This window comes from Dendropsophus ebraccatus, chromosome 5, assembly GCF_027789765.1.
Source record: "Dendropsophus ebraccatus isolate aDenEbr1 chromosome 5, aDenEbr1.pat, whole genome shotgun sequence".
Lineage (NCBI taxonomy): Eukaryota > Metazoa > Chordata > Amphibia > Anura > Hylidae > Dendropsophus > Dendropsophus ebraccatus.
In genome coordinates, this window is record NC_091458.1 from 74,571,743 (window position 1) to 74,593,451 (window position 21,709).

The following is a 21,709-nucleotide window of genomic DNA, read 5'->3' on the forward strand; positions in this document are numbered from 1 at the left end:
ATATTTTTTTGAATGAAGGGTAAAATGTATGGGGGAGGAGACTCTGCTAACCACTTGCAGATCCTTCTCAACAACTCAAAATGAACAGTCGACAAAATGAATAGGCAACTGCAGGGTGGTGGCAGAGAAAGATTATTACTTTCCTGGTAATCATGTAATCATCAGAGGATGGGCAACATGGGGTTAAATATGTAAGAGAAATACATTAAGGGAAAAAAAAAAATCAAAAACAAGATTAAAGTGTCACTGTTTCACAAAACTTTTGACATGTCAGAGACTAGTGATGCACGACGCACCGAAATATCGATACTACTATCGATATTTCGGGCAGAAAAAACGTTTGGTACCAGGATTTTCTGGTATTGATACTTTATGTTAAACTGCCTAATAACGCAGCTTAACATAAGGTATAGCGTAGAGAACACTGCCGGCGGCTATCTGAGCGCCGGCCATGTTCTCTGTGTGCCGCCCCCTGCCCCCACCTGTCACTTCCTCGGCCCGCTCGTACTCTGCTCCCGGCGGCGCCTAATTTTAATAGCCGGCACATAGCGATCCATGTGTCCGCTATTTTACAGGGTCGATGCCGCTGTCACACCTGACGGCGGCATTTAACCCCTCCTGAGCCGCTCCATATGCAGCAGGAGTCTTCTGCATATGGAGCGGTCCCCACTGCTAATGACTGCTGGCTGCGACCTCGCGGGCGGCAGTCATTTAACTATTCCCCCCCCCCCCCCCCCCACTCAGGACCCGCTGCTGCAGCCGGGTCCCCCGTACACGCCAGTTCCCGCTGTTGCAGCCAGGTCCCCCGCGCCGCACCACCACCAGGACCTGCCGGTGCAATGCGGTCCCTCGCAGTGTCACACCCTCCAGTGTCCGCAATACTGTGCCACCCCCCCTTTCCTTTGGGCCGTCCGGTACAGTGGCACAGCAACTCCCAGCATACCTTCTTGTGGGGAGTTGTTTAACACAAGGAGGTATGCTGGGAGTTGTTGTGTCAGGAGGCTGCTAATGCACTACAACTTCCAGAAACACACCTTCTTGTGCACTACAACTCCCAGCATACCTCCTTGGGCACAAAGAGGTATGCTGGGGGTTGTAGTGCACAAGAAGTTGTGCTGCTGGAAGTTGTGTCAGGAGGTTGCTGCTGTACAACTGCCACTCCCAGCATACCTCTGTGTCCACTACAACTCCCAGCATACCTTCTTGTGGGGAGTTGCAGTGCACAAGCAGGTATGCTGGGAGTTGTTGTGCACAAGGAGGTATGCTGCTGGGAGTTGTTGTGTCAGGAGGCTGCTAATGCACTACAACTCCCAGAAGCATACCTCCTTGTGCACTACAACCCCCAGCATACCTCTTTGAGCACAATGAGGTATGCTGGGGGTTGTAGTGCACAAGAAGTTGTGCTGCTGGAAGTTGTGTCAGGAGGTTGCTGCTGTACAACTGCCACTCCCAGCATACCTCCTTGTGCACTACAACCCTCAATATACCTCCTTATGCACTACACCTCCCAGCATACCTTCTTGTGCACTACAACTCCCAGCACACCTTCTTGTGGGGAGTTGTACACAAGGAGATTTGTAGTGCACAAGGAGGTATGCTGAGGGTTGTAGTGCACAAGGAGGTATGCTGAGGGTTGTAGTGCACAAGGTGGTATGCTGAAAGTTGCAGTTGTGCAGCAGCAGCCTCCCAACACAACATCCCAGCATACCTCGTTGTGTACTACAACTCCCAGCATACCTCATTGTGTACTACAACTCCCAGCATACCTTCTTATGCACCACAACTCCCAGCATACCCGGTTGTGCACTACAAATGGCCACAAGAAGGTATGCTGGGAGTTGTAGTGCATAAGAAGGTATACTGGGAGTTGTTGTGCACAGGGAGATATGCTGCGGGGTAGAGGGGAATTAAAAAGTGTTAAAAAAAAGTTTAAATAAAAAAAAAATCATTATAAAGGTTCTAATAATCCCTGTTCCCTTTTTTCAAAAAAATATATTATACTTGTATTTTTACATATTTTTTTCAAACTTTATTTAGTATCGAATTAGTATCGAGTATCGAAATAAGAAAGCTGGTATTGGTATTGAACTCAAAATTCTGGTATTGTGACATCCCTATCAGAGACACGTCAAAAGTTTTGATCAGCCCTGGTCTGAGTGTTTAGACCTGTACCGATCAGGAGATAGAGCCAGGAGAAGACCAAACTAAGCACGGTCCTCTCCCGACTCTGTGTCACGTGATCAGTCAAACTCGATTGAGCTCCATTATAAGTCCGACTGATCATGTGAAAGAGCCAGGAGAGGACCGGGCTTAGTATTTACAGCGGTAACTAAGAAGCTTCGTACAGAGCAATCTAAAATGGGTCTTCTGTGGAGGGATGAAAGGAGCTCTGCGAATATGATGACAGCTGGGGTACCACACTAACTGCCATGACTGGAGAAACCTCCAAACCTGGCAGTTTAAACCATTACATGCCACAATAAAAACATGGTGCCGCATGTTATGCATTGATGGGGCTCCGTGACTTCATTGACAGCCCAGCAACATGATCACTGACAATCGATCTGAAGGGGTCCTGGCCCAACCATATATCGCTTATGATGAAAAAATCTTAACAGTATTTTTACAGCACTTCATACTATTACTAAAAGAAAAAAAGGGGAAACAGACATTTATTTTAACTTTTATATAACTCCGCATGTCATTAAAGAACAACTCCGGCCATATATAGACATACATATTATATACTCACCACCCCTCCAATAGCGATCGCCGCTTGAATCTCCCCAAGGCCACGTCACAGCAGCTGTGATTGGGGTCTTCGGATCTCCCTCACTTCCTGCTTCAAATTAAGTGAATGGGAGAGAAAAGGCTGCTGGTGCACATGCTCACCGGCACCCTTTTCATTGGCTGGAGCACATCACGTGGCTTCTAGCCAGATCGCTTATTAACATATATTACAAAGTTATAAATGTTGTAATGTGTGTTAATTAAGCTAAAAACTAAAACCGCCAGAGTTGTCCTTTAACCCCTTCCCCCAATATGACGTCCAGGGACGTCATGAAAAGCAGTGCCATTCTGCATCATGACGTCCCTGGACGTCATGCTCTCCCTGCCTCCCCCCACTGTCCCTGGCTGAGATCGGGCAGCAGAAGGAGGCTGTGTCACACAGCCTCCTCCTGCTGCAACTGCCCAGAGAGGGGCCGCGCTCCCCCCCCGGGCAGTTAACCCCATAGACGCCGCGGTCGGTGCGACCGCAGCATCTATGGGGAGATCTGCTGCTTCTCGCAGATCGGATGCTGGGAGGAGGCAGCTGCACATGCTGTGCCGCTGCTGTGCTCCTCCCAGGCACCCGCTCCCTGCCCTAGCCGACCCCGCACCCCCTCCTCCCCGTGCTCTGCCTCCCCAGCCCGCTCTCTCCCTCTCCAGGCGCCCCCCTCCCCGTGCTCCCTCTCCCCAGACCCCCCCTCCCCGGAGCCGCGCGAGTAATCGCGCGACTCCGGGAGGTTAACCATAGCAACCCAGACGCTTCCCAGTGCGTCTGGGGTGCTATGATTTCTAATGATCAGGCCCCTGCACTGAGGCAGGGACCTGATCATTTGAATGATCTGTCAGTATAACACTGACAGATCATTCAATATATAATGCATTACAGCACTGATCATGTGCTGTAATGCATTATATTTGTGAAAAAGTGAAAGTAAAAAAACCCCACTAAGCACACACATACATACATAAATAAATATTTAATTACAATAAATAAATTAAATAAATAAATACATAATAAATAAATAAATAATTGAAATAAATAAATAAACATAAATAAATATACACATTCCCCATCCTCCCTTTATTAATGATCCCCTATAAATAAAGTACACATATGTGGTATCGCCGCGTCCGTAATGACCCCATCTATTAACCCGTTACATTAATTTTTCCACCTGATTAACGCCATTAAAAAAATCAATAAAAAACTAAGAAAAATTTAAAGTTTTTGTTAATCCCGCCCCCTAAAAAATATAGAAAAAACGTCACATATACCCAAAAGGTGTACCACTAAAAGCATCAGCTTATGCCGCAAAAAAAAAGCCCTCACATAACTCCATTGGCGAAGAAATTAAAATATTACCACCCTTACAATATGCAAGACACAAACAGTTTTTATAGTATAAATGCCATAAACTATAACAAGAGCTATATAAAATGGATATCACTGTAATCGTACCAACCTGACAAATAACTATAACGTCATATGCAACGTATAGTAAACGGCGTACAAAAAAAGATGAAAAACAGCTGCTAAATTGTGTTTTTTATTCGTACCATCTCATAAAAAAATTTAATAAATAATGATCAGAGTGTCACATGTTCCCCCCAATGGTACTGATGGAAACGTAAACTTGTCTTTCACAAATATTTTGGCACCCCAAGGCCTCCGTGACATGATATAATGACTATAAAAAACCTTAAATAAGAAAAGACCCCAAAAATACATAAGGCTTCTGTCATGTCTGCGGCCTGTGGTTGAGTCAGGTGACGCACAGCGGCCACATATGGGGGATTTCTAGAAACATTGGAATAAGGGGAATAAACAGTGAGCTCCATTTCTCAGTCAGTATTTGCTGTGTTAGAGGAAAAAAATGGATTAAAATGGAATATCTTCCAAAAAGATGAGAATTTTAAATTTCCCCTCCAAATTGCTTACATTTCTGCGAAACACCTAAAGGGTTAATACACTTATGAAACGTTACTCTGAATACGTTGAGGGGTGCTGTTTTTACAATGGAGGGATTTATGGGGGTAACTAACATACAGGCCCCACAAATCCACTTCAGAACTGAACTGGTCCCTAAAAAAATCTGAATTTGAAATTTTCCTGAAAATGTGAAAATCATTGCAAAATTTCGAAGCCCTCTAACATCCTAACTAGTAAAAGGACATTCACCAAATGACGTCACCATAAAGTAGACATGTTGTAGATGTTGCAGTAATAATTAATTCATGTGGCATAACTATTTTTCTCAGAAAAAGAGAATTTTGAATATAAAGGATTGTAAATGTTTCTAATTTTTGCGCAAATTTTGTGTTTTTCACAAAAAACTACTGAGTGTATCAACCAAAGTATACCACAAACATAAAGAGGAATATGTCACGAAAAAACAATCTCAGAATAACCATGATAATTAAAAGCACCGCAGAGTTACCACTACATAAAGAGAGACAGGTCAGATTTGCAAAATAGGCCCTGGTCATTAAGGCCAAAACAGGCTGCGGAGGCAAGGGGTTAATGTTAGTATAAAAAAAATTACAAAGAAAATGCCCTCTATACTACTGAGAAAAAAAATCCTAAACAGTTATCCAAACAATCTCCCAAGGCCTAACTATAGACAAACCATAGCTCTCAGTATAGTGGGATAGGGATAGAATGTCCATAAAGACCTGTCCTGACAAGTGTTTATGATGTGCCAAGGACATCAAACTCTTTATTACAATTTATAATCATATTGGCTGTATTGTATTTAAACACTATATTGAACACAAAGGTGGATTTAAAAACCATATTCTTTTCTGTAAAAGACTTACAATGACTTACATGAACATATTAATCATCAATGTCAATGACAATCATGCCAACAATGGGAGATATTCAGTGTGACCCTTTAATCAGACAGAAGAGAACATTGTAGGAAACCCTAGTAACCACACAAAGAAATTATGTGTGCAGCCAGCTCTAGAGAAGATAATTGAGAGAATGTGCTGCAAAATGTATTTCCAATCTTAACAGTTAAAACTTTAATATTTCATTATTTCTGCCATTCATATTTAATTATTAGCTCCAAAGCCGCTCACTTATTCATGCAAATGATAACTAGTTCCTTATCATACAACCAAATGTTATAAAAAAAAAAAAAAAAAAAAAAAAATGCGCCCCCTACCCCTCCCTCACCTACATTATTAATGATAAGCACCTACACATTAAAAGCACTATTTAATATCAGTCACCGCTTTGTGTTGGATGTCGTTTTCCCCCCTTAAAATGATAATAGAACATTTCACATTCAGATGTATTGAAGACTTTATGCTCATCAGACGTTCTTAATTGAACCAACATCTGCAGTATATTTAGATTCTCAATGATTGGTTTAAAATCCCTCAAGTGGTTTCCTGCTGCAACTTACATAAAAAAGAAAGTAATTTATATGGAGAACAAACTGCTGAGCTCTTTTCCCCAAGGAAGAAACAAGTTGGATAGCTGTACCAGCTGCACTATGTGCAATGACACTTCTAGGAAGCCATTGTGCTTCCAGCTATATCAATAGAGATGCTGAACAAGATGTGTGCGAGCATAAATGGGATCTGAAGGAAGAATAAGCCCAGCACATTTGAAAAAGATTTAATAATCTCTACTCAAACAGATTTTGCATTAATTCACACTAGTGAAATACAATAAGGAATTCTGAATAACTAAGCAACTATATAATATATAGCATAGTAGCTAGTGTAAGGCATTTATTTCTAAAAATATTCCTCTTTAAAGATCAGCTCTGGACTCCTCATGTACAGTTATGGCCAAAAGTTTTGAGAATGACACAAATATTATATTTTCACATGATCTGCTGCCCTCTGTTTTTTATGTGTTTTTCAGATGTTTTTATCACATACAGAAATATAATTGCAATCATATTATGAGTAACAAAATCTTATATTGACAGTTAGAATGAGTTATTGCAGCAAGTCAATATGTACAGTGTTGAGCCTTCTTCAGGATTTCTGCAATTCTCCCTGGCATACTCTCAATCAACTTCTGGACCAAATCCTGACTGATAGCAGTCCATTCTTGCACAATCAGTGCTTGCATTTGATCAGAATTTGTTGGTTTTTGTTTGTCCACCCGTCTCTTGATGATTGACTACAAGTTCTCAATGGGATTTAGATCTGGGGAGTTTCCAGGCCATGGACCCAAAATCTCTATGTTTTGTTCCCTGAGCCATTTAGTTATCACCTTTGCTTTATGGCAAGGTGCTCCATCATACTGGAAAAGGCATTGTTGATCGCCAAACGCTCTTGGACGGTTGGGAGAAGTTGCTCTTGGAGGACATTCTGGTACCATTCTTTATTCATGGCTGTGTTTTTAGGCAAGACTGTGAGAGAGCTGATTCCCTTGGCTGAGAAGTAACCCCACACATGAATGGTTTCAGGATTCTTTACAGTTGGCATGAGACAAAACTGGTGGTAGCGCTCACCTCATCTTCTCCGAATAAGCTGTTTTCCAGATGTCCCAAACAATCGGAAAGGGGATTCATCAGAGAAAATGACTTTACCCCAGTCCTCAGCAGTCCACTCCCTGTACCTTCTGCAGAATATTAGTCTGTCCCTGATGTTTTTTTCTGGAGAGAAGTGGCTTCTTTGCTGCCCTCCTTGAGAAAAGGCTGAAACACTTTTAAGAGACGGTCCTGGCGCTTGGTCTTTCTTGGGCGCCCTGGAGCCTTTTTGGCAAAAAAGGAACCTCTCTGCTTGAAGTTCTTGATGATGCAATAGATTGTTGACTGAGGTGCAATCTTTCTAGCTGCGATACTCTACCCTGTTAGGCCATTTTTGTGCAGTGCAATGATGACTGCATGTGTTTCTTTAGAGATAACCATGGTTAACAGAAGAGAAACAATGATGCCAAGCACCAGCCTCCTTTTAAAGTGTCCAGTGTTGTCATTCTTACTTAATCCTGACAGATTGATGTCCAGCCCTGTCCTCATCAACACCCACACTTGTGTTAATGGAGCAATCACTGAAACGATATTAGCTGGTCCTTTTAAGGCAGGGCTGCAATGATGTTGAAATGTGTTTTGGGGGATAAAGTTAATTTCCTAGGCAAATATTGACTTTGCAAGTAATTGCTGTTAAGCTGATCACTCTTTATAACATTCTGGAGTATATGCAAATTGCCATTTAAAAAACTGAAGCAGTAGACTTTGTAAAAATTAATATTTGTATCATTCTCAAAACTTTTGGCCATGAATGTAGCGGAGTGCTCAGTTTGGATTTTTGAGGTACAAAAGTACTACATTTTTTTTTTTTTTTTTTTTTACTTTATTTAGGATGGAAACACAGCAGTTTTTTGGAAAACATCCACTGCAGTTTTTGTGCCCAAATCAGAAGTGGCTTCAAATGGGATGGAAAATTTCCTGTTGGATCCACTTCTGGCTTCTGCACAAAAACTGCGGTGGCAGTTTTCCCAAAAACTGCAATGTGTGATTCCAACCTTACTAACACAAAGAGTACTATAATATTCAATTGTTATTAAGTGAGAAATATTGGAACCAACATACTTTATATGCAAATACATAAAATGGTTAAAAAATATATATATAATTTCTAATAAGCCATTAGAGGGCTATTCCAGTGTCCTAACATTTTTGCGGGGGCTGTTGAAAGCAGAAAAAGAATAAAGGAAAAAAAAACTTGCCTACCCCAGTCCCCACAACTTATGCTGCAGCTCTTTTACTCTCCAGCTGCTCCTTTCTCTTAGACCTGCATGTAAAGCACATGTTTTGGGACATTTAAATCCCCCTAAAAAATCCCAAATCGATAATATCAGCTGCAGGCTGCAGGCAGCAGGTGCGGGAACATGAAGAAACTCGATGTACCTGTCATGTTGCCACGCAACGCCGCGTCACAGACTCACCGCTACCAGGCTCCAGTTTCTCGCTTTTTCTGTTGTCTTCACGACTTGGGTCCACTTACTTAGTCAGTGTCCTGCCCCAGTCCCTGACTGGCGGAGCAGGCATTCCTGAGCGCAGGTAATGACATTCCAGAAGCAGGAGAGACAGAAGCCAAGCGGGGGTTGAGGAGCAGCAAGGCAGCGCTCTGGGGGTGCGGGGACAGGCAGGGAGAACTTTTTTAAGTTTTCACACACCTCTGCCTGCGGATGATTTGCCTACTTGGCTGGACATCTCCTTTAACACTCTCGGTCTGCATGCACAGTGCACATCAAAGACGTAGTTGTAAAAAACAGATGCATTGTGTGCAGACTTTACAATATACTGTAGACTCCCTCTTGCAATATCTTCACACACATCAGAGATGTGCAAAACCCGCCCTCCTGACTAGTTTAATGCATAAACCACACTCTTTTTCAAGGTATGTGGTGATTTAGAGTTTCAATGCTAAGGTTCACTCTTTAAACAGTCACTATGGGTGATAAAAAAAACCGCTCAGCAATAAAGAGAAACTATGAGCAGGTAAGACAAATCTGATCGGCCGATACAGTAGTTCCCTTTTGCACACAGGAGGGTTAAAGATGATGGTATGTCTCTTGCCTTAAAGGGAACCTGTCATCCCTGGGAAGCCCCATACCCCCTCCAACCTGAACTCACCCACCCCTGGACAGGGCGCCGCATAAATACCCCTACTGCATGTCTCACTGCTTGTGCCGATCCCACTGCGGAGATCTGTCAACGGTTCATTTGCGTGCCTAATATGCAAATGAGCGGAGAGGAGCCATCACTGAAAGCGGGACAAGCAGAAGGGGGCATGTATGTCCAGGGGTGGGGTTGGTTCAGACGGCTGCCCAGGGTGACAGGTTCCCTTTAATATCCTTGGCGATATTCCTGTGCAGTTTTGATGTGACCCTGTGTCCGGTAAGGCAGTTTAGAGCACAGCCATGGCCACAGAACACTAATCCAGCCTGCCCCCGGCCGGTCTGTAGATTGGTGCTCTGGGCTTGGGTCAGTGCACCGAACAACCTTATCGGACAGAGAATTATATTAAAACCACACCGGGGGGGGGGTGTTAGGGCTGCGGATTAAAGGGTAGTGCGGCGGTAAACAATTATTCACAGAATAACACACACTACAAAGTTATACAACTTATTTATTTTATTTTATTTTACTTCTATATGTTTTTTGCTCCATTTTTTGTAGCCTCGCCGTGTTTCTCGGGTGCAGGCTCTCTCTGTAAATAGCTGTACATACGTGTAAATATATATGATTTTTTGATACATTTGTCTACTATACATACATTTAGGGAGCTGCCCATGCTCTGGCTGACCGTAGGTGCCTATAGGTGACTGTATCACGCATTTATCTATTGTAGGGTGACATCATGGAGTGATATTGTTCCATAATATTTCGCAGTTCAATTATTGAAGTTGATAATAATGGTTTGCATTGGATGTTTTTTGGTGCTGGCGCATGCGTATATTCAGTGATTTACTGTATCGTACATGTTTTGACACCGGTGTGTGCATATAGTTCGGCGTTACAATTCATGGGTATATATGCTTTCTATAATAATTATGTAGTGCGTTCTATTACAAAATATCTGTTGCGACTATGTGAAACCCGTCTTTTGTTAGTTGCTTTAAACATAACGTGAAACCTGTCTTTTGTTAGTTGCTATTAACTTAACGTTCAACAGTGATCATGTGACTCTGTAATAGTCAATGGCGATCATGTGATTTAGAGTCAGACCGACTCGATCATGTGACCGCAAAAGAACTGGACATGCGCATTTACGCATGGAATATGCCATTGGCACCGTCCTGGAGTCTGCATGAATACATATGCTCTTTGTAATTATTTCGGAGCCAACATAACTATAATGTAATGTATTTCATTGCAGTATACCCAATACAGTTATACGTAATCTGTCTTGGATGGCTGTTACAAATATATTGCTTTACAGCGATCATGTGACATTACGCGATCATGTGACTTAGAGTCTGACAGACGTGGTCATGTGACCGTAATGAACCGGACATGCGCACTCACGCATGGGTCACGCTATCGGCGCCATTTTGGAGCCGGCATGGAGCAATGGGCAGCTCCCGTCAAACAGGTATTATCAATTATTGGCATGATTTACTTAATCGTTTGAAATATATGTTTTGTATAAATAACGGTCCCTATCCTATGTACAGTACCCCTGAGGAAGTCCGGTTTGGGCGGACGGAACGCGTGGGGCTCTCTTTGTTGACACCCCATCACCACCCTGTTGTCTGTTACTTATGGTGGTATCCTATTATTTTGGTCTGATTTTGATTTTCACTGTTTTGGCACATGACTTTTTATACATTAGGTGATATTGCTTTTGGCCTCTCTTATTTATTAGGTTACACCTTTTTCTAGTGCATTTATATATTGTTATTGTGGATTATTGACACCATGTTATAGAACACCAATGTACTGCACGTGCACTTTATCCATACAAGGTGTGTGATATACTTAAACTGGGGTGTCATTGTGGGTGGTACTATACCGGGTACCCCCCTGTGGGATTGATATTTTAATTGTTTTTAGTTTGTGGGATCATTAATATTTAATATTGTACCTGTCATAATAAAGTACTTTTATTTATTAGATTTTTTGGTGTGCTATGGTTTTTGTAATTGGCATAGCTGTTTCTTTAATATAGTTATATTGGTTTATATGCTTACCATTTAGCACCCATCATTTATATTGGGTTGTGCATGTCCAACACTTTTGCTTGGTTCATAACTTTGTAATGTATGTTATGTCTGTGAATGGCCCCCTTCCCCGTGTCCCACCACCCCCACCCGTGTAACCAAAGTGTGGTGCGCTATACATACCTGTCACGTGCCAACTCGTCTCCTATCTTCAGACAGCGCTCTCATCTTCGGCCGAATCCCTCCGAGCGTCCTGAGTGCCGGCCGCCCTCTGCCGCGTCATCGGCTGCTCAGCCACGATTGGCTGAGCATAACTGTGCTCAGCCAATCGCGGCTGAGCATCTGATGACGCTGAAGAGGGCGGCCGGCACTCAGGATGCTCAGAGGGATTCGGCCGAAGACGACAGCGCTGACTGAAGATAGGAGACAAGTCGGCACGTGACAGGTATGTATAGCGCACCACACTTCCGGGTACACGGGTGGGGGTGGTGGGATACGGGGAAGGGGGCCATTCACAGACATAACATACATTACAAAGTTGTATAACTTTGTAATGTGTGTTATTCTGTGAATAATGGTTTACCGCCGCACTACCCCTTTAAGGGCAGACTAGATGAACCAGTTGGTCTTTTTCTGCCGACAGTATATGTTTCTATGTAAGAGACATACCTTTATCCTCAGCGCCATCTTACAGCCAATATGGAAATAAATGTAATAAATATCAAGACAAAAATTCTATTATTTCAACACAAATACGAAAGTCCTGGTAACATAACACTAATTTTGCTGTAATACTGGAGCAGATTTTACTAAATTGAGGCACAAATTTATTTTAACATTAATGTGAAAGTCAATGAGACAACTAATGGTCAACGTCATAACTTAATTACCCACAGATTTTTTTTTCCTTTTAAAAAAAAATATATATATATTTTAGATATTAATGCTTATTTCTAAATATGCAAAGCTGTTTTAATGACAGTGCCACTTTAAGTGCTACTAATTATTTCTATCCCCCTAAAATGGCTCTCCTAAAACAGCCTACATTTCTCATGATGCCTCGGGGTTGGCAGGATGGAGACTCACCACTGCAGTTGCTATTTTATGTAAGTAGCCCAATGATTCACTATTGACTGTGTTTTTGAGTAAAATATATATATATATATATATATATATATATATATATATATATATATATATATATATATATATATATACACACATATACACACACACACACACAACTCATACATTTTTGCTCTATATAAAAAGTATAGTGGACTGACTACAAGGTGTATACAGAAAAAAAAATTACAAACAGTGAAACAGGTATGTAACAGTAATATTTAGATAACTTTTTAAAAAATTACTTTATTAAAAAATCTTGGGACATCCCCTTTAAGAAACCATGGCTTACAAATCAAATGTAAAAACCAGGTGTCTATAACCTATCTTCAGCAGGTTAAAATAATACTGTGCTATATGACATAGCACAGACACATTAAATAAAACTGAAAAAATAAAATTAAAACCATATCTAAAATCCTTCAAGCAATGATCACCTGTAATGAATGCTACATGTGTGGGTTTCCAGGAATAGCTCTTTACGTCTTACATTGTATGACAGGATTCAAAGCTTTCTTTATGGGCAATGAATTCAGAGGGTAACCGAAGCAATTCCTGTTCCAAATTTTCATTTCTGTAATGATCTAATTAATGCTATATTTCTGCAACGTGTCCCATATGAACCTGTGTAAAACCACACTTCACCGCTTCCTCTCATTACAGCAGCAAATCTTTAAAGCAAGTTAAGTTATAGCCAGCATTTCCTATTAAACTTTCCGAGTGTACTTACAACATTTGAAGCGGTGCTAATATACTGCATGACCATCTCTTTCTTGGTGGCAAAGTCTTTCTCGCGCAGCGGTGCTTTTCGATCTTCATTTAAATTCATATCTTCCTGGAGCATAAAATAAAAAAAAGAAGAAGTTGGGAATGGGATAAAATGTACAGAGTACTGCAACTTGTTGTGAGTGTATCCTCACATTACCAACAGAGGCTGAATGTGGGGAGCTGCCCCTGGCTGACAGACTCGCAGGTCCCCAATGCCTGATGGAATAACCTGCTTCCCATCGTAAAATAATTCAGCTTTACACATTATATACAAAGTATTAAAGCATTTCTTACCTATCTATTCCAGTTTTGAAACTACCAAAAATCCATTTGTTTTGGGGGGTTTTGTTCTGTTTTTTTGTTTCTGCACTTCCTGGTTTATCAGTTGCACACAGTACTACAGGTTCCAGAATGCAATGCTTTCCCTCAGCTGTTCATCATAGTCCTCCACTCTGCCTATTCCCTGCCCAAAGCTGTTGCAGAACATTTAGGCTGTATTCACACATTGCAGTTTCATTGTGTCACTGAATTATTTGCAGTAATTTATGATTTCATTGTGGTCCCACACAGCACACTGTATTCTCTACCTGTAACACCACACAGCACACTGTATTCTCAACCTGTAACACCACACAGCACGCTGTACTCTCCACCTGTAACACCACACAGCACTGTATTCTCTACCTGTAACACCACACAGCACACTGTATTCTCTACCTGTAACACCACACAGCACGCTGTATTCTCTACCTCTAACACCACACAGCACACTGTATTCTCTACCTGTAACACCACACAGCACACTGTATTCTCTACCTGTAACACCACACAGCACACTGTATTCTCTACCTGTAACACCACACAGCGTACTGTATTCTCTACCTGTAACACCACACAGCACGCTCTATTCTCTACCTGTAAAAGCACACAGCACACTGTATTCTCCACTTGTAACACCACACAGCACACTGTATTCTCCACCTGTAACACCACACTGTATTCTGTACCTGTAACACCACACAGCACACTGTATTCTGTACCTGTAACACCACACAGCACACTGTATTCTCTACCTGTAACACCACACAGCACACTGTATTCTGTACCTGTAACACCACACAGCACACTGTATTCTCTACCTGTAACACCACACAGCACACTGTATTCTCTACCTGTAACACCACACAGCACGCTCTATTCTCTACCTGTAACACCACACAGTACACTGTATTTTCTACCTGTAACACCACACAGTACACTGTATTCTCTACCTGTAACACCACACAGTACACTGTATTCTCTACCTGTAACACCACACAGCACGCTGTATTCTCTACCTGTAACACCACTTAGCACACTGTTACTACCTGTAACACCACACAGCACACTGTATTCTCTACATGTACCACCACACAGCACGCTGTATTCTCTACATGTACCACCACACAGCACGCTGTATTCTCTACCTGTAACACCACACAGCACGCTGTATTCTCTACCTGTAACACCACACAGCACGCTGTATTCTCTACCTGTAACACCACACAGCACGCTGTATTCTCTACCTGTAACACCACACAGCACGCTGTATTCTCTACCTGTAACACCACACAGCACACTGTATTCTCTACCTGTAACACCACACAGCACACTGTATTCTCTACCTGTAACACCACACAGCACGCTGTATTCTCTACCTGTAACACCACACAGCACGCTGTATTCTCTACCTGTAACATCACACAGCACACTGTATTCTCTACCTGTAACTCTGATATTGGAATAAAGTAAAGAACTTTTTGCATCATTTACTTGTGTTACTGCATCATTTTTGTGAATACGCTGCAGTACTGCAATGATACTCCAACATGTGTGAACACAGCCCTAATTTCACTGCACACTTCAGCACAATTAGAGAAATTAGTGCAACACCTGCTTCTGGCCGGTCAGAGAGGGTGAATCACTCATGGGATTTGGGGATCCAGCCAAGCCTCCTGGGACATCACGCCCTGCCCCCTGTCTGCATCATCAGCCTGATCTCTGCAAACACACACAATGTGAGGCAGAGACATGGAAGATTTGTCTCCTAAGGGGGGATAGCAGAAGACAATGTGGATTTGCACAGAGGCCATTTTTGTTCACTTCCTGGATTTCTATCAGCTACCAGTGTGGCAGAACCATACAGATACGGTAATACATTGTATAGACATATTTAACTTTTAATGTACTTTTAATAGAAAACAAGTTTTTCTTATGCAGAGTTCCCCTTTAAAGCCAGCTTGTATCAATTTAAAAAAATAAACTTAGTTCAGTCTTATGATGAAATCCAAAAATATGTTGGATTTCATTCTCTACACCGTTTCACTATGGAGGGGCAGAATTGCTGCAGATTTTCTGCAGCAGATCTCCTTGCAGATTAAGCAAACTAAGTTGAAGTGGACTTGTCAGCAGGAAAACAGGCATGTAAATAAGCCCAAAGCTAGATATGGCTTGTCATCAGGATTATGGGCACACGCACACCCTCCTTATCCCCATAGCCCTTTCCAGTGCTGAGATCTTAAGCTTAATTATTATTAGGCAAATTAGGCTCTATTGTCCAGGAGTAGGAATGTCACGATACCAGAATTTTGAGTTCGATACCAATACCAACTGTTTTATTTTAATACTCGATACCATTTCGATACTTAGCGTATAACCCGCCCATAATAATTCTATAAAGTGCCCCACCCCCACTCCCCCGACTGCATATACAATGTTCACCATGTAATATACCTCACATGTCATCTATATTCTTCAGGTCGGTACTATTACAAAGGTACAATATATGTTCCTTTTAATTTACAACTTACACGCATTACATGCATTTACACAGGCTATGATGCCAATATTTCCCCCTTTTTTGTTTTTATTATAGTAGTTGGGGGTAGAAGTAGTATGGCTGACTCACAGCATAGTATGTTGGGGGTAGTAGTTGTATGGCTGACACACCATATAGTATGTTGAGGGTAGTAGTTGTATGGCTGACACACTGTATAGTATGTTAGGGGTAGTAGTTGTATGGCTGACACACCATATAGTATGTTGAGGGTAGACACACCATATAGTATGTTGTGGGTAGTAGTTGTATGGCTGACACACAGTATAGTATGTTAGGGGTAGTAGTTGTATGGCTGCCACACCATATAGTATGTTGAGGGTAGTAGTAGTAAGGCTGACAGTATAGTATGTTAGGGGTAGTAGTTGTATGGCTGACACAGTATAGTATGTTGGGGGTATTTGTTGTATGGCTGACACATAGCACTGGTATAGTATGTTGGGGTAGTAGTATGGCAGATGCACAATATAGTATGTTGGGGGGTATTTGATCTATGGCTGACACATAACACTAGTATAGTATATTGGGGGTAGTAGTTGTATGGCTGACACATAGCACTAGTATAGTATGTTAGGGGTAGTAGTTGTATTGCTGACACAGTATAGTATGTTGGGGGTAATAGTTGTATGGCTGACACATAGCACTAGTATAGTATGTTGGGGGTAATAGTTGTATGGCTGACACAGTATAGTATGTTGGGGGTATTTGTTGTATGGCTGACACATAGCACTAGTATAGTATGTTAGGGGTAGTAGTTGTATGGCTGACACAGTATAGTATGTTGGGGGTAATAGTTGTATGGCTGACACATAGCACTAGTATAGTATGTTGGGGGTAATAGTTGTATGGCTGACACAGTATAGTATGTTGGGGGTATTTGTTGTATGGCTGACACATAGCACTAGTATAGTATGGCAGATGCACAGTATAGTATGTTAGGGGAATTTGCTCTATGGCTGACACATAACACTAGTATAGTATGTTGGGAGTAATAGTATGGCAGATGCACAGTATAATATATTGGGGATAGTAGTTGTATGGCTGACACATAACACTAGTATAGTATGTTGGGAGTAATAGTATGGCAGATGCACAGTATAATATATTGGGGATAGTAGTTGTATGGCTGACACATAACACTAGTATAGTATGTTGGGAGTAATAGTATGGCAGATGCACAGTATAATATATTGGGGATAGTAGTTGTATGGCTGACACACAGCTATACAACTACTACCCCCAACATACTATACTAGTGTTATGTGTCAGCTATACAACTACTACCCCCAACATACTATACTAGTGCTCACCCATAGCACTAGTATAGTATGTTGGGGATAGTAAAAGCTGTACTGGTGCAGAACCTTCACATCCTGGCTCAGCCTCTTCTGCTCTATGCTGCCCGGTCCCGGCGTCACTCCCCCTCCCTTCCCCCTCCACTGTGACTTCCGGCCCCCGCACACAAGCCGCAGCCTCCTCACTACTTGCTTCTTGTCACTGTACATCGCCTGCTGTGTACGGAGCGGCTCGGATGCTGCTGACATTTTTGACAGCGCTATTTAACTGTGTAGATGCCGCTGTCAAGTGTCAGCAGCAGCCGAGCCGCTCCGTACACAGCAGGCGATGTACAGTGACGAGAGGCAAGTAGTGAGGAGGCTGCGGCTTGTGTGTGGGGGCCGGGAGTCACATCGGAACACAGCCCAGTATGAATACCGCCCCATGGTGACAGCGGCATGCAGCCCTACCCGGGCGGAAAGGAGAGGTCGGCCAGTGGGTAGTGAATTAACCCCCGACAGTGTCACAAGAGCTGGTGAGCCGGGCAGGCAGCACACAGAACATGGCCGGCGCTCAGCTAGCCGCCGGCCATGTTCTCTGCACTATACTTTATGTTAAGCTGTGCTATTGTGCAGCTTAATATAAAGTATCGATACCAGGAAATCCTGGTACTGAACCGTTTTTTTGCCCCGAATATTGATAGTAGTATCGATATTTCGGTGCATCGTGCAACACTATCCAGGAGGTGTTCCCCATCATGGCAGGAGCCCAGGCAACACCAGCTTATGTCCACTTTATCAAGTGGCTGTTAGTCAAACATGACTGGCAGATGCAAACAGGCTGTAGGGCGGTGATAAAGAAGAGGTGGGCTGGACTTGCATGAGGCTCTTGCCATGCTGGGGAACACGCCCTGAAAACTTGAGCCTAATTTGCATATTAATATCAAGTCTTAAATCTCAGGACTGGAAAGAAATATTGAAATCAAAAAGGATGCCCAATCTAACCATGTGCTCGTTCTATAATACAGCTATTGATGAATAAAAGGTTGCACGGTTACGGCCAAATTCAGATCACAAATATGGGGAAGTTTACACAACAGAAAGTTATACAACAATTATACAACAAAAAGAAATATACTGTATATGCACCTCTATAAAATAATATCAGCACAGCTCATCTAGCTGTCTTTGCTCAAGCTTCCTTGCAGTGCTCCCAATCTGACTGTGAGGGCATCTTCCATATACAGCCCTCTTCGGGACAACCCACAGATTTTCTCTTCAGCTTTTTAGCAGGAATATGAAGGTTTTGTGCAAAAATTGACTGATATTTGGAACAGTTCCTAATTACCTCTACTTGACAAAAGCCCCAGTTCTCAGTTTTAGTTTTTCAGTTTGATCTTACCAGTGGTGTACAAAGATTTTATATCCACTGTATTTGAAACTATACTTCCTAGCAATGGAAGTCCTAAAAATATCCGTAAAAGGAGGCTTTAAGCTGGAGCTAAACTTAAACATGCAGTAGCCTTTCGTAGCATGAAAACCGATATAACTGCACCCACATCCCGTAAGGAAAGTAAAAGTAAAAGTAAAACACTTCTGTGACCAAATCCAGGTAATTGGCATACATAAATAATGGGAAATGTACAGCTAAACAGCAATGTATTCCATGTACTTTGACTAGAAATATCCATTCTGATAACATACTGCTTTCAAATGTCACCTGAAGAGAAAAGAGGTTAAATTGCATTTGAAGGGTGGATTTCACTTTAATCTGCATCCACTTGCAATAAAACTCTAAAGAAAAAGATCTGAAATTCAGGACAGAAAGCGGATTTTGGGAAAAGGTCAACATATACGTGCACATTTTGTGTTCTGCTTCTTTATCCACCAACATTGGAGTCACGGAATGTTTTTCAATATCAAAACAAGACCTGCTCATTTACTAGGGGAGCCAAAATCAATACTTAATCCAAATGTATATCGTACCCCCAGAGAAATGATTACACTGACAATTTGTATAGACATGGTGGACAGATTTCTGTTTGCGTTCTCACTCGAAAACACACAATAATTTTTTCTGCTCTCGGTCATCAAAAAGTGAAATAAGCAAACCTGAAACGTATATACAGGTTACATTATCCAAGAAAAGCCATAGGAAAAAAGACCACCCACAGGCTGCAATTCTTTCTGCTTATCAGGTAAAATGACTGGATTGTAGTATAGTAAGAGCATGTTACATAGCGGCTAGAGATGAGCCCAACTTGAGCATGCTCGAGTCCGATCATTCCACATTAGCTGGCTGATGTTAGAAGCTGCCCTAGAGAGTCTGGTTAACATGGATACAACCATAGGATGGCATTCATGTTTTTTTCTGGACTCCCTAGGGCTGCATCCAACTTCAACAGCCACTGGTGTTAAAGTGCCGATTGATCAGACTCAAATATGTTTAATAAGGTGCACTTATCTGTAATAGTGAATTATTTGACAAAAGCCAGATAACCAACCATATCTATCCATATGCTAGGAGCCAAATACTGTATCACTTGGGATTTCACCACTGATTATTACAAAGGGGGTCCCCTGCCCCATCCCTATTCAATGTACAACTGTAATGTAGAATAGCATGGCAGTGAAGCATGTGAGAAGCACATTTTGGTGGTAAAATGTCGGTGCTGTGGCCCAGGCATAGAGGTTCACCTAGCATGTCTGTTTAGAGAGAAGTCCCTCCTGGTTAAAAAGGTCACACAACGATAAACTGATCATAGGGAGTCTCAACACTGGGACCTACCTCAATCCCTAGTTGTAAAATCTAGATAAAATCAGTAATAATTTACAAAATCCCCCACATGGGACACACAGCATTACATAGCATTGATTAAAAAAAAAAAAACAAAAAAAACGATGGACTGTTCATGTTGCGTATGTCGATCATGCCTGATTTACGCAGACCCAAACTTACTGTAAACTCACTCATGTCTACTTACAGGGTTTTTAGAGTAAAAGGTTTACAAACCAGAAAGAAAGTCTTTTATGCAACTCCAAACAGAAATGATGTGTCAGAGTTTGAAGGGGTAATTCAGAAAATTCAGCATGGGGATTTGCTACTACTCTGGACAGTCCCTGTCATGGACAGAAATGTCAGGCCTGTGTCAGGCTGGAAAGAATATATCACTTCAGGACATCCAGCAGCTTATAAGTACTGGAAGATATTTTTTTTTATAGTAAATTAAAAATCTCCAGCACTTTTTGGCAGCAGTTTATTTGAAAGATTTTTTTTTGGGGGGGGGGGTGAACTACCCCTTTAAGGTATACATCCAACCCACCTCCCCAAGAATATTTTCTGTATAAGCTTATTTGTATGATTCATCTTTTGGTGTGGTTTTTTTACTCTCCCTTATTAAAAATAACTTGAGACATATATGACCTTACGACTACCTTTAAGAACAGGTTGGCTTTCATTGTATACATTCAATCATAGTAGAAAGTAGTTGAAAATACATTTCCAGGGTGTGATTTTTCAATGCATAGTGTGTGGGTTGTAGATAAATAATTCACATTAAGTGGTATATGAAATAAAATAGCAAGGTTTGCACATAAAGCAGTTCTGTAATAAAGTACTCCAAGTGCCCAGACCAGACAAGTTAGCAGGTTACATTCCTCACTGTCATCGTTCAGCCATGAGCTTATTTTGTTCCCTATAAATTACAGCATGTTTAAAATGCTTGTCAATATGAATAATATTATTTTGCTTTAGTTTATTTAAACAGGGGAAACAGAAAGGGCTTCTATTTATATGCTAATTTATACGCTAAAATATCTTGCAGAAGTATCAAATCTTACAACCACAGAACATGTAGAAAGAAAGAAAAAAAAAAAAAAAGAGCTTGCCCACACCCTAACATTTAACAATACCTACAGGGGGAGAGCTGCACAAATATATACATTTTGTTAATATAGAATAGCAGAACCAAAAGGTAAGCTTACATGTGGCATACATGCTAGGGATTTGGATTAGTGGCAGAAATACGATGACTAGAGATGAGTGAACCGGGTTCGGGTTCGAGTCCATCCGAACCCGAACAATCGGCATTTGATAAGCGGTGGCTGCTGACCTTGGATAAAGCCCTAAGGCTTTGTGGAAATCATGGATATAGTCATTGGCTGTATCCATGTTTTCCAGACAACCTTAGAGCTTTATCCAACTTCAGCAGCCCCAGCTAATCAAATGCCGAACGATCGGGTTCGGATGCACTGCTTATTATT

At 41.7% G+C, this 21,709-nt stretch overlaps 1 protein-coding gene across 4 annotated transcripts in view; it reads right to left on the reverse strand.

Moving 5' to 3' along the window:
- Positions 1-21,709, reverse strand: part of DIAPH3 (diaphanous related formin 3) — a 582,937-nt gene that overhangs the window by 447,113 nt on the left and 114,115 nt on the right. For all 4 annotated transcript variants that reach the window (XM_069970593.1, XM_069970591.1, XM_069970592.1 and 1 more), the window contains one exon: positions 13,260-13,364. In XM_069970593.1, the coding sequence (XP_069826694.1) occupies positions 13,260-13,364 (105 nt within the window). The remainder of the gene's footprint in view (positions 1-13,259; positions 13,365-21,709) is intronic.